A 12,896-nucleotide genomic window follows, 5' to 3' on the forward strand; every position below is an offset into this window, starting at 1 on the left:
CAGGCACGTGAATCTTCGTAACCTTCTCACTCGGTGGCTCGCCGGCTGTCACTCTCCACAAAGCCAATCACGGAGTTTTATCAAAACGATTCATTATAAACTCAATATTCCTTAAAAACTGTGATGCTGTGACGGTGCAAACAGCATTCATTTTATTGCTCAGCTGGGCACGGGCACATACACGGTTAACTTTTAAAAACCATTTATACAGATGTTATTGATAAAGCTCATGTAACAACTGAGTGAAAGTACAAAGCATATCAAAGCTAAAACACTCTGTAATAAATACAAATACAATGAAAATGATAAAACTTTGCTTTTAAAGTCAGTTTGAGGGAAAGAAGAATATTACATCAAGTGAACTAATTACATCTAGAAAGAAAACAACTCAGCATCTGGTACAATCATCACCCGAACCGAAGAACGTCCGGCCCCACACGGCGCCCACGGACCGCGCGCTGCCGCTTAAACACAGAAGCGCGGGGGGAGCCGCTCTAGCAAACGACAGACAGACGACGAGAATCGTCTCTAACTCCCAACAATGCAACCAGTTCAACGCCCTGGAAGTTCAAAGCGGACTTAGTGTTGTAAAATAAAGCGAATTACATTGTACTTAAAAGGAAGGAATTCTGTGCTCTGAACCGTAAATGCTAACAATTGAAAAAAAGAAAAGTAAAAATAAAACCCCGTCAGGGCAACAAACTATGTGCAAAACAAAATGTACACAGCACTGTTTAAAAACTCTTTACACCAACAAATCAGACCCTCTGAAACAGAACTCACCTCTGTCCTGCGTATGAGCTCTACAAATAATCACTGTTCGTGATTAAGCGTTCATGGTGGAGAGGCGGTGTATGGAAACGTGACGTCACGTATCTGAAATAACACGACTGGAGGGAGGGATTAGAAAAAACCCAGCTAAGAGGGACATGTGGAAATAAATATTCACATTACACATGAGGTGCAAGTCCCAGATTCAATGACACGGTGGGGGTTTTGTTTGCTTAGCACCTGTTTGGAAGTCATCAGGGAACATAATTTTGAAAATGAAATCTAATCATGTCTTTCTAAATCGTGTTGGTGATACCACAGACTGTTAGGGTAGATTTCTTTTAAAGCTCTATTAAGTCATTATTATAAAGTTAAAAAGGCACTCAAAAGCAATGGTATTAGCCTGCTTTATTGTACACTATGATAGTCGCATTCATTACTGCATCCGTCAGTTAGGACATCTCTAAAGTGTTCATCATGTACTCACTTTCTGGAAGGTTCTACGAGTAGGCACGATTACACTGCACTAGTGCTTTAATATAATACAAAAGAGACGGACCTGCAACCAATATGGTACTAGCGGGAAAGCGGAAAGCTGATAATCAAATAGTTCAGAAACCTTTTCGGCACGTTTCAAGATGTTCTTAGGTAGTACTGAGAATGCGGCAGGAAAACACAAGGTGTCTGGGAAGGAGAAGGTCAGCAGAAGCACATTTACCACTGCACGGTATGACTATGACTAGCTTGCATGTAGCAGTCCAATTTGGCTGAATGAAATAAATTCGAATACTCAGAAACTACACACGTAGTTCTCAACTTTTTTAAACAGCAAAATTTCCACTTCTTTTATATCCCCTCCCCCAACCTCCCACCCCATGGAAGCTTACTTGGAATTCCAAAACACACAAGAGAGAAATTGGGAGCTGCTCTGGTAAAGGGGGGGGGGGGGGGTAGTTAGAGGCTCCTGCTCAAATACCAGCTAGGCCTTTCCTCTCCCTTTCTGTCCCTCCTCCCTTAGACCATTACTTCTGAGGCACCTCTGAGGAACCCCTTGGCTCATGAACACAGACTGAAAACCAATCCATCAAACGGAAGAACACAAAGAGGACCTATTCACTTGATAATTAAGCTGCAAAATTTCAACAGAGCTATCATCAAAATTTGCCCCTCTTGATTCACATCGGTGTAAGAAAAAAAAAAAAAATATATATATATATAGTGCAGATTTCTGACAGCTGAATTTAAAAATCCATCCATGATTTCAGAGTTTTTCAATCCCTAACTCCGGAATTTTGGTTGCCTTCTGGATTATGCAACATGCCACACACCTTGAAAGCTAAATCTGGATATTTCAAAATCAGATGCTGATCAACACCAAGGGAACTGGGATTCCCTTACCTCCAAAATGAATTCTTCAGTTATAAAGTAATTTATACCAGAGATTTAGAATCACTATTTCTTCAGTAATCCTACCCCCTGTCCTACCCCACCCCCTACCCCACCTTCATTTTATTAGGTAAAAACAGGATTTTCTAAGCTGCCTGAATAAAATTTTTCCTTTGTTATAATTTTAGCTCATGAGCAGCTAAACAAAGATTCTGGGTAGTTTACTTGATAGAAAGTTAAACCGTAATTAAAATATAAATTAGGTGCACTTGTCATAGGAGACTTTGGTTTACAGAAATAGTATTATATATATTAAAGATAAGCTGACCCAGCAAAAGAATGAAAATCCCATCCCAACCACACGATCTGAGGAGCTATAAAAATGCAGTATGTTTCCATTTAAGATGAGAAGTAAATCCAAAATACCTGATCATATTGATTCAAGATAAAAAATTAGGATTTTTTTTAAAAAGTCTCTTAAAAACAAGGAGCCCCTGAATGTATCTGACTGTATCAATAAGCTACTAAGTTTAGACTAAATGGTTGCATTAGGAATCTGACAACCAAAATCATGTGGCTGTATTCCAGGAAGTTCGTACTTGAAAAATATACAAAAGACTCACTTAGTCTAGGTTGAAACATATAATGCTTTTAAAATACAATGTTTTGCTAGAGAAAAATGTAATTAAATGTGTAAATGGCTTAATTTTTTTTTAAAGATAATGATTCCTTTAGCCAATTGTTTACAAAGGTAGAATAATTCAAAATAATTTTATTTCTTTTTTTTTTTTTTTTTTTTTTTTTTTACAAAGAGCAAGTACAGGAGCTGTTCAAGATCATGTATTCAATCAAAATGAAATGTGATGTGTACCGACTGCTGAAGGTGTCTTGATGTTTGAGAGACTTGAAATCTGTGGAGCGATTTGAATAGATTACCTTTTATAAAAATAGTAGTAGTCTTTAAGTGTAGAATACTGCCTAACTCTGGAAATGTAGGAAAAGTCAGCATTCTTTAGGTTCAAGATATTAATTTTAAATAGCAGCTGAGTATGGCCTCATGGCAAAGCATAAAGACCTCTTTTTTTTTCCTTGAAAAGGAATTTCAAAATTGTCCTTTCCCCTCACAGTGTCCTAGAAAAATTCTTAAGGGGGGGGGGCGGGCATTTTCCTGTATTTCCGCATTCCGCGAAACTTTGCTGAAAGGAGGCTGGCGGTCAGGGTATAAATAGAGTCCTGGGGAAATCCTTGAAGTCTGTCATTCCACAGCAAACCCACATGTTTCTTCAATGGCTGTTAGCAGCTTTTCATATAACTTTTCATAGCTTTCATAGGGCGGAATGTCTATTCGATTGAAGCTGTAAATAAGCAAATCAGATGGACAGAGTTCACTGAGAATAAGCAAACTGGCCTAGCCTAGCAAGTGTAATATTATACTAATTCAGGCACATCACTTTTCATGACACACATAAAATTAGAAGTTGTTATTTCTCTAAAGCAGAGACGTGCCACTTTCAGGCTTTCCTACCAATTTCTGAATAATCTTACATCACTTAAAAGTGGCTTATTCCTTTTAGAGGTCCTTTTAGTAATAAGAACAGCAAACGAAACATCAAATTGGTTTAAAACTGACACCTATGGACATGGAATGAAGGGGCGAAGCTCCAAAAAGAACTCACCAAGTGTGGGCTTTGGGCAGGTTGTTGGTGCAGGCGTCAATCTGGTGAATGGTGAAGAGTCGTGGGCCCGCAGCACCTGCCGAAGAAGTCAGTGTGGGTCATGTCACTGTATTAGTCTCCGGAATCTTAGAAAAAAACTGGTACATAAACCACGGGGCCTAAAGATGGGGATCCTGGTGACTCCACTACCAGCTGCCAAGGGCAGGAGGAAAAGAATCTGGATTTTGAAAACTGGAATTGACCTTGGGTAACACTGGATTCCTTAATATGCTAGCGTTTCAACTTGAGAAAAAGTCCAGGATTAGAAATCCTTTGCCAAGTTCTGTCTTCTATAAAAAAACTGATGTGCCAAAAGCACGAGAAGAAAAGTAAATGGACAAATCCAAGGTCAAATACATATACACACATTCAAAAAGATAACCACCTAAGTGCAAATTCAGCTTTCACGCCTCAAGCTTGGCCGACAGCGAAAGATTAGCAGTCCACGGCACAAAGACCCTCCATCAAAGTGTCCGTAGAAGTACAGCGTCACTTTACACATCTGGGTAGTCCGCTAGTGAGTTCTCCAAATGCGGAACGTAAGCACAGCTCAAGGGCCGCGCTCCCCGCGACGCCTGCCACGGGCGCCGCGGACAAGGCGCCGGGTCCTGTGCTAGTCGCTAGTCGGGCTGTGCGCGCCTCAGCCACGGCCTCAGAGGAAAGGAAGCAGCGGCCACCCGGGAGGCCCCACAGTCCCTGGCGATATTACCAACTCACCCCCTAGGTCAACAGCTACGCCGCAGAACAAAACAAATGGTCTGACGCCATGCCGCAAGGAAAGCGCGCGGGCCACACAAACGGCTTCCACAAACGCACGCTGCCCCTCTCCACTGAAAGAAGAAAACGGCAGAGGGGGGAGGCGTCCCAAGTGGGTGCGCGTTTTGCCAGGTCGGGGTGTGAAGGCGGAAGCAGGCGGGCTTCCCTTGCGGGAACGTGCAGCCCAGGCTAAAAGCGAGGTGACCAGAAAAGGCAGAGCGTCGTGACCAACAGCCTGGAGCGTGCGGCCCTCGTTACAAGCACAGGGGACCCCGGCGGACAGGGCTCTTGGGAGGCGCACAAAGGAAGGACATGAAGGTATCCGGCTGGGAGACTCCCAGATACGAAAGAGAACGAAGCCCCCGGTTTGGAAACTGTATTAACCAAACGGCGCTGCCCTGGCCCCCAGGCCTCTGAGGCCGCCTGGGTCCTACCTTGTAGAGCTTTGAAGCCCTGCAGCGGCACTCTAGATGATCCCGTCACAAACTGAAGTAACCGCGCTCTTCGCTCCTCATCAAAAAACTCCACAGCCTTCCAGAACCACTTGACGACATTGCTATCTGGTGTGCAGTGTTTTAACCGGGTGTTTACCTTCCAGTCATTAACATCTATCTTTCCGAGTCCACAGATAATGAGCTGTTAAAATATTGCACAAATAATGAGCCAGTGGAAATCCAAGTTAGGCCCCAAATCCCTCAGACAGAACTTTAGATTTGTAGTGTTGGCTCTCATATGACGGTTCGTAATCAAAGGTACACGTCGGAATCATCTAGAAAGCTTTTTCAAAACAGACACATCGTCAGGGCCCATGTTCAGAGATCCTGATTCTGTGAGTCTAGGCTGATAGGAGGGATCTGTATTTCAAAGGCTCCATGGACTTACATACTGCAGGCTCCCTACCCAGGGTCTGAGAACCACCACTGTGGTGAACATGACAGGATGAAAGTCCCATATATTCACAGAATTCTAAATTTCTGTTTAATGGACAGAAAATTACTCAGAGTAAATACAGTTCGTATGTGCCTGCCTTAATACCTGCATCATATTGAGCTTCAACACTTACTAGCTTTGGGATGTGGGCAATTCGGTCCACTCCCTTGGCCAGCAGTTTCCCCTGCTGCAATACTGGAGTAACGCCTACCTCACTCCATCCTGTGCAAGAAACAGGTACTGAACAAGTGAGAACAATCTGTTTGATCTTTAAGTTATAGCAAAGTACGAAATACAGGACAGAGAGCTCTGCTGGACATCCTTCTGCACGGGCAGCACACACGAGCCGCGTCAAAATCACTGGGATACCACTGATACGTCTCCTGAGCCTCCAAGACTAACTCATCTCAGGCAAGTGTCGATAACCGTGAATTATAACCGTGTGTAGTGTAAAGCATGATGTAACTTGCAAATCCCACATTTTATAATTAGTTCTATTAATCCCATATAACACTAAAAGAAATTATGCCTTTTTAAATAAAAAGTTTAATTTCATTACCAATAGAAACTATGTAAAATAAACCCTAACCCTACTGAATAAAATCTCCACCAAAGCTTCGACAGGGTTCTGGAAAGAGTACTAAATCATAGCCACACTAAACAGGGAGGTGGTTATCCAAATAGGATTACAGAAGTATTACTAACACAAAAGATATCTCCTCTTTTCTTCAGAGGAGTGGTAATTATACGGCCAAATTCCTCACTCGTTTTATGAACAGATGAAAATGCACTGCATTTCAGCGTTATTGCCATTCCTGCTGTGTTTTCTGCCTCCTCCTGACCGCTTCCTCTGGCCATTTCACTACTGAATAGTTCAAGCACAAAAGGAATGGGGGATGGTACTGAGTCAAACCAAGCTGTTTGGATTCACTAACAGGTCTGTTAACAGATTTAGTTAGAAACGCACTGAAGGGGCATCTGGCTGGCTCAGCTGGAAGAGCATGTGACTCTCGATCATGGGGTTGTGAGTTCAAGTCCCATGCTGGGTGTAGAGATTACTTAAATAATTTTTTTTTAAAGATTTTATTTATTCATTTGAGAGAGAGAGTGAGCACAAGCAGGGGAGTGGAAGGGACAGAGGGAGAGGGAGAAGCAGACTCCCTGCTGAGCAGGGAGCCCGCTGCAGGACTCCATCCCAGGACCCCAAGATCATGACCTGAGCAGAAGGCAGACACTTAACCAGCTGAGCCACGCAGGTGCCCCAATAAATATTTTTTTAAAAAAGAAAGGACACTGACGTTAATGAATAAAATCGTGTTTTACATTTATTTGTAGATTTCAAATATTTATGCTATTCCTAGCCACTAATTAAATTTGGGGCCTCCAGTAGAATAAATTAAATTTGGGGCCTCTATAAAACCTCATTGTTTTTCAAAGTAGCTCAGTGGAAATTCAGATGTATTTGTTTAAAGGTCTTAATTATAAAACCAGACTAAAGGTGCTTTAACGACCAGCTTTTAAAAGAAAACAACCACCAAAAAAATGGTTGTTTGTTACTGCTACTGTTAGTAATAAATATTTCCAAAGAGAGGAAATATATTTACAGTTTATCCTAAGTGTTCCATTTTATTTTTTTTTTTAATTTTACTTATTTGACAGAGAGAGAGAGAGACAGCAAGAGAGGGAACACAAGCAGGGGGAGTGGGAGAGGGAGAAGCAGGCCTCCCACCGAGCAGGGAGCCCGATGCGGGGCTCGATCCCAGGACCCTGGGATCATGACCTGAGCCGAAGGCAGACGCCTAACGACTGAGCCACTCAGGCGCCCCATCCTAAGTGTTTTAATTATTTCTCTATGATCTTGTCCATTAAATGCTTTCTTGCAAAGCTTAGTGTAAATCCAACTGAACCTAGGCTTTTAATTCAAATAAATTTCAATATGGTGGAGACTAAGTAATGAAACTTAATTAAATCAATAACCACTTTGTTATACACAAACAATGAATCATGGAACACTACATCAAAAACTAATGATGTAATGTATGGTGACTAACATAAACATAATAAAATAAAATAAATAAAAAATAAAAGGGGAAGGTCAAAATCATATTCTGTTGGGTAGTGGGGCAATAAAAATAATGAAGACTTTAAAAAAAAATAACCACTTAATTAGGGAATAGAAAACAACATGTACACATAAGACATGAAAACAAGAAAGGATAGTATTGAAAACTAAGAGTGTTCACAATATAAAAGAGATGGCTTACTTGTAGAAATTCCAAAGCATGAAAGGCTTTTCCAAAGCAGGAAAGACTTTTCCTGTGAATAGGAATTCTCATAGCATTGCACCATAAAACTTCAAAAGCACCAGCAATATGACTTTCCTCTAAAACAGAAAATTCCCAACCTTTCCTCGTGACACTAAATGATGTCAGGACATTAATAACACCGACCTCTAGCTCCTTCTCATCAAATGTCTTCAGCAGATGCTGTGGAATTACTTCATTAAATCCTTTCTGCAGAGCCAGGAATTGCGCCTCAATGCCTCGTAAAAATCTCCAGTTCACATAGAGCCTGTAAACATTGGGCAGGGGTTTCATATGATCAAATATATTCAGATTTGGTAACTATTATGAATCTCTACTTTAGCAACATTATACTTTATAAGCACCTAGCATTAAGAATTTAGTCTATAGTCTGGGATGCCTGGGTGGCTCAGTGGGTTAAGGGTCTGACTCTGGTTTCAGCTCAGGTCATGACCTCATGGTTATGAGATTAAGCCCCACCTCGGGCTCCGCACTGAGCACAGAGTTTGCTTGGGATTCTTTCCTCTTCCTGTCCCTCCTCCTCTGCCCATCTCCAACCACCCCTATGCTCTCTCTCTCAAATAAATAAATAAAATCCTAAAAAAAATTAGGCCACAGTCTAAAGAACCTCAGATTCCTGAGGGTGCTGGACCCTGAGCTGTGAGGTGGTTCACTGTAAATTAAAAAGTGGTGACCTTCCACTAACAAAAGCAGTATGAATAAAGCAACTCTGCAAATCAGAGAAATTCCTAGTAAACTGGAAGGCAGCTAGAGATTAGATGGGTCTGAAGTTAAAATCTGGAGAAAACTTCTTTCTGAACTTCTAGCATGCATGCCACCAATCAGAAAAAAGAGGCTGACATTCAACCAAACTATTTTTCTGGTTTCACTTCAAAGTATAATCTGAACATGTTGGGTGTTTTGTTTATATTTTGGAGGTGGTATGCAGGGAAGGAGGAGGTAAAGAGTCTCTTCATATCCAGAATGAGAACAGTAAAAGCCAATAGTAAACACTTTTTGATTACTCATTGTTCCCTGGAGGTTTTAAAAAGAACCTGGAAGATGTAATGTTACCAACAAAAAGTACACCAAACTACATCTAACGTGGAGTTTTATTTACATTTTTGACTTGGACTTATAACAGATTTTTTTAAAAGGCAATTCGATCTACCTGGGAAAACTTCTCCACTTCAAAAATCTCAGAACTATTCACTTTCCAAATATGTCAACACTTCCTCTTCCAAACGTGGGGAAACCAATCTCTACTCTAAGAAGTTACTTAACATTAGATCCTTTGCCAGACCTCATTTTTGTTTGCTTAAGAGGACAGCAAAACTGCACATCTTTACAAAAGTTTTTCTCTGTAACTTTTTTTTTTTTTTAAGATTTTATTTATTTATTTGAGAAAGGACAGAGCCAGAGAGAGCGAGCAAGCACAAGCAGGGGGAGCAGCAGAGGGAGAGGGAGAGGGAGAAGCAGGCTCCCTGAGAAGGGAGCCTGACGTGGGGCTTGATCCCAGGACCCTGGGATCATGACCTGAGCTGAAGGCAGCTGATCAGGCACCCCTCTGTAACTTTTTTCTCTCAAAACTGTGTCTGGTAGGAGACATGACTGTGTGCTGAAAACATTACTGAGTCTAGGAACTGAGTAGTCCATGCTAGATAGTCCATTCTATTACCCCCCTTCTCCCTGTCTACTTTCAGGCCCAGCACCAGTACTCCCTCATGCCAGCCATACACTTTATTTGGTATATAGTCCTCCTGGACATCTTCCAGATAATTATAAAACAACAACATAGACTTTGTTCCCATATAATTCCTAACATTTGCCCTTTTTTTTTTTTTGAAAGATTTTTATTTATTTGACACACACACACACACAGAGGCAGGCAGAGGGAGAGGGAGAAGCAGGCTCCCCACTGAACAGAGTCCTATGGGGACTCGATTCCAGGACCGCGGGATCATGACCTGAGCTGAAGGCAGACACTTAACCAAGTGAGTCACCCAGGTGCCCCTAAAACCTACCTTTAAAAAAGAAAGGTTTACTAATTTTTTTTAGTAATCTCTACACCCAATGTGGGTCTCGAACTCATGATCCCAAGATAAAGAAATCACATGTTCTTCCGACTGAGCCAGCCTGGTGCCCCTAAAACTTTTTTAACTCTGACAACTTATATAGTCTCTTTCTTTTAAACATCCATATAACATTCTGTTCAATGTATATATGTAAATCGTTCTCCTCTAAAAACATCTCATCAGTTTTCAGTTGTTTTTACAGGTAGTTTAAGTGAACATCCATATTTATATTTCTTTAACTACATGGGTTTCTATAGAACAGATTCCTAAAAACAGGGCTGCTGGTTGAAAGGCATATGCATTTTCATTTTGATAGCTGTTATCAAACTGCTTTCCAAAAATGCTATTCCAGTGCTCACTCCCATGAACAATCTGTGAGACGGATGGGCCTCGCGTGTCAACCAGGACAATTAAGCCAGTAAGACTTAGGGATATAATCTACTCCAAAAAGTACAGCGTGCACATTTCTGTGTTCATGTGATCAAGTTCAAACACCTACACTGGACTGCCACAGTTTTATGTTTAAAAGAACTTTAGTGGGGCGCCTGGTGGCTCAGACGGCTAAGCGTCTGCCTTCGGCTCAGGTCATGATCTCAGGGTCCTGGGATCGAGTCCCTCATCGGGCTCCCTGCTCCTTGGGAGCCTGCTTCTCCCTCTGCCTCTCTGTCTCTCATGAATAAATAAATAAAATCTTTAAAAAGAAAAAAAAAAGAACTTTAGTTACCATAGGCCAAATGATCTAACCCTACTTTGAAATTTCTCAATCATCAGGTGATTGTAGGAAATCTGAAGAACGTTTTCTTGTATGTACCGCTTACACCCACGACGGGGAGGGTGCTGGTCACACAGCACATGGCAGCAGCCCGTACGGCTGGCTGCAGCAGCTACGCTATGACCAGCCCCACGCACCGTCTCCCGGTGTCCGTGTCTTTGTGCAGCCGCTCGTCCACACCGAGCCTGGGCTGGCTTGGGACTTGCTTTACCAGAAAGAACGCTGCAGGGGTGATCTGGCCGGTCCCAGGCTCAGGCCTAAAAAGGTCTGACAACTCCTGCTTGTGTGCTGGCCCACAGGAAGTCCGGCTGTCTTGCTGGGAAGAGAGAGGCCATGGGGAGAATTCCGGGAGGCCTCAGATACCACATGGGGATAACCAGGGAGCCCAAGCAACAATGAGAACTGGACCCCAGATGGTGACCCAGGGGCCATTCCAGCCAGCCCCCCGCCGTCTGAGCCATCCCAGCTGAGGGAGATGCCATCCTGGTGTCAGTCCCAGCTGACACCACATGGAGGAGCGGTATGCTCTCCCTACTATTCTCTATCCAAATTACTGACCCACAGAATTGTGAGAAAAAAATAAAATGGTGGTGGTTTTTAAAGCCACTAAATTCTACAGAAGCCTATTTTGTAGCAGTAAGTAACACGACTTAAATACTTCAGTGTTTTTCAGTACTGCCATTCTAGAGCATCAAAACAATTCTCAGGGTCGCCCGGGTGGCTCAGTCGTTGAGCGGCTGCCTTCGGCTCAGGTCATGGTCCCGGGGTCCTGGGATCGAGCCCCGCATCGGGCTCCAGTCTCCCTGCTCGGCGGACAGCCTGCTTCTCCCTCTCCCTCTCTCTGCTGCTCTGCCTACTTGTGCTCTCTCTCTCTGTGTTAAACAAATAAATAAAAATCTTTAAAAAAAAAAAAAAATTCTCAGTCTTGTGAACATAAAAGTATTTACCTGACATATTCTTTTTTATTTTCTTCAGTAACAGGGATACTCTTGCCATTTGGTTTAAGTTCATGCTGAATAATTTCACCATATGCATTATGTTCGACACAGAAAGTATGGTCCAAAACACCTGTAATATCATTCTCACTTTTAGAAAGGAAAAAAGAGAAAGATATTTAACTGGAAAATCTAAAATACGGATCCTATAGATGTCTTAACTGGTAAGACAGATAAAACTAAGATAGTTTTATGACATGACAAATACAAGATCAGATTCCTTTTGCTAGTCCTTGTGCTACCATACCTCAAGAAACATTTCACTTCCTGAGTAATGACAGAGCCCCCTGGCCAAAGCTGGGCTTTACATAGGGAAAACTTCAATTATGTTTGGCTTTTAAGTAAGAAGCTCTGTTTGAATCTGCGTACCCCCATGCAACCAAACGCCTGAGTGTCCCATGAGAAAGCCACTTTTGTAAGTATGGCCAATGTATATTCATAAACAAATGACCTCTGACAAAACAGAACTGAATCTTACAGATACCCTTTCCAAAGTATGGTTTCTACAATCACTACTTCAACAGGAATTCCCTATTCTCACACATGCAGGATTGGAACAGCACTTGTATCATGCTGAGGAAATCATTGCATGTGCTACTTTTTAAAACAGAATATACTAGTTTTTTTCCTTTTTAAAGTAGTAGCACTAACTTTTAGGAATCTGAACTACACAGGAAAGCAGCAGAAAGAGTGAAGTCCTAACACTCAAATAATCTCAATATTCTCTGTGCATCATTTTTTTTTAAAAAAGTATATCCATTTTGAAACATGTATATTTTTTTAAGGCTCAGATTCTAACTATAATGAGCAGATACAAGACTCCATACATACAGTATCCACACCAAACTGTTATGAAGATCTGGATCAACTAACTCCATGTCATCCAAAGTAATTGACTTCCCAAGCAACTGTTTATAAAAAGGCAATGTGAAACCACCATCAATATAATGTCCATGAAACACAGCCATTCCCATTATTCGTCCAACAAAGTGGAAATATGATAAATGTTCCTGAAATCGAGAAAAGTTTATATAAATACTCAAGTTAGACACATGCAGGGAATTTTTAATAAAAATTAAGCAGCATTCATCTTTTTTATAAGTATCAATTTATACTCTACAATTTATTTAAGTGGAAAAGGCTGTCATATCAAAGGTCAATTATCAATAGGGAGAGTTTCTGTAGGGCATGTT

At 41.6% G+C, this 12,896-nt stretch overlaps 1 protein-coding gene across 3 annotated transcripts in view; it reads right to left on the bottom strand.

The window, feature by feature from the left end:
• The window catches only part of SMURF2 (SMAD specific E3 ubiquitin protein ligase 2), an 85,384-nt gene that overhangs the window by 25,995 nt on the left and 46,493 nt on the right, over window positions 1-12,896 (bottom strand). Inside the window, exons 13-18 of one of the 3 annotated variants that reach the window (XM_064583482.1) lie at window positions 12,535-12,713; window positions 11,656-11,793; window positions 8,009-8,129; window positions 5,063-5,264; window positions 3,834-3,909; window positions 784-3,512 (exon numbers count right to left, since the gene is read on the bottom strand). In XM_064583482.1, coding sequence (XP_064439552.1) covers window positions 3,413-3,512; window positions 3,834-3,909; window positions 5,063-5,264; window positions 8,009-8,129; window positions 11,656-11,793; window positions 12,535-12,713 — 816 coding nt within the window. In that variant the 3' untranslated portion in view covers window positions 784-3,412. Of the gene's footprint in view, window positions 1-129; window positions 3,513-3,833; window positions 3,910-5,062; window positions 5,265-8,008; window positions 8,130-11,655; window positions 11,794-12,534; window positions 12,714-12,896 lie in introns of those variants that run through there. The other 2 variants (XM_064583484.1, XM_064583483.1) reach the window with 2 other exon arrangements.

This window comes from Mirounga angustirostris, unplaced genomic scaffold (genome assembly GCF_029215605.1).
Source record: "Mirounga angustirostris isolate CCGP_5_RB_7025 unplaced genomic scaffold, mMirAng1.0.hap1 SCAF_17, whole genome shotgun sequence".
NCBI classification, from domain to species: domain Eukaryota; kingdom Metazoa; phylum Chordata; class Mammalia; order Carnivora; family Phocidae; genus Mirounga; species Mirounga angustirostris.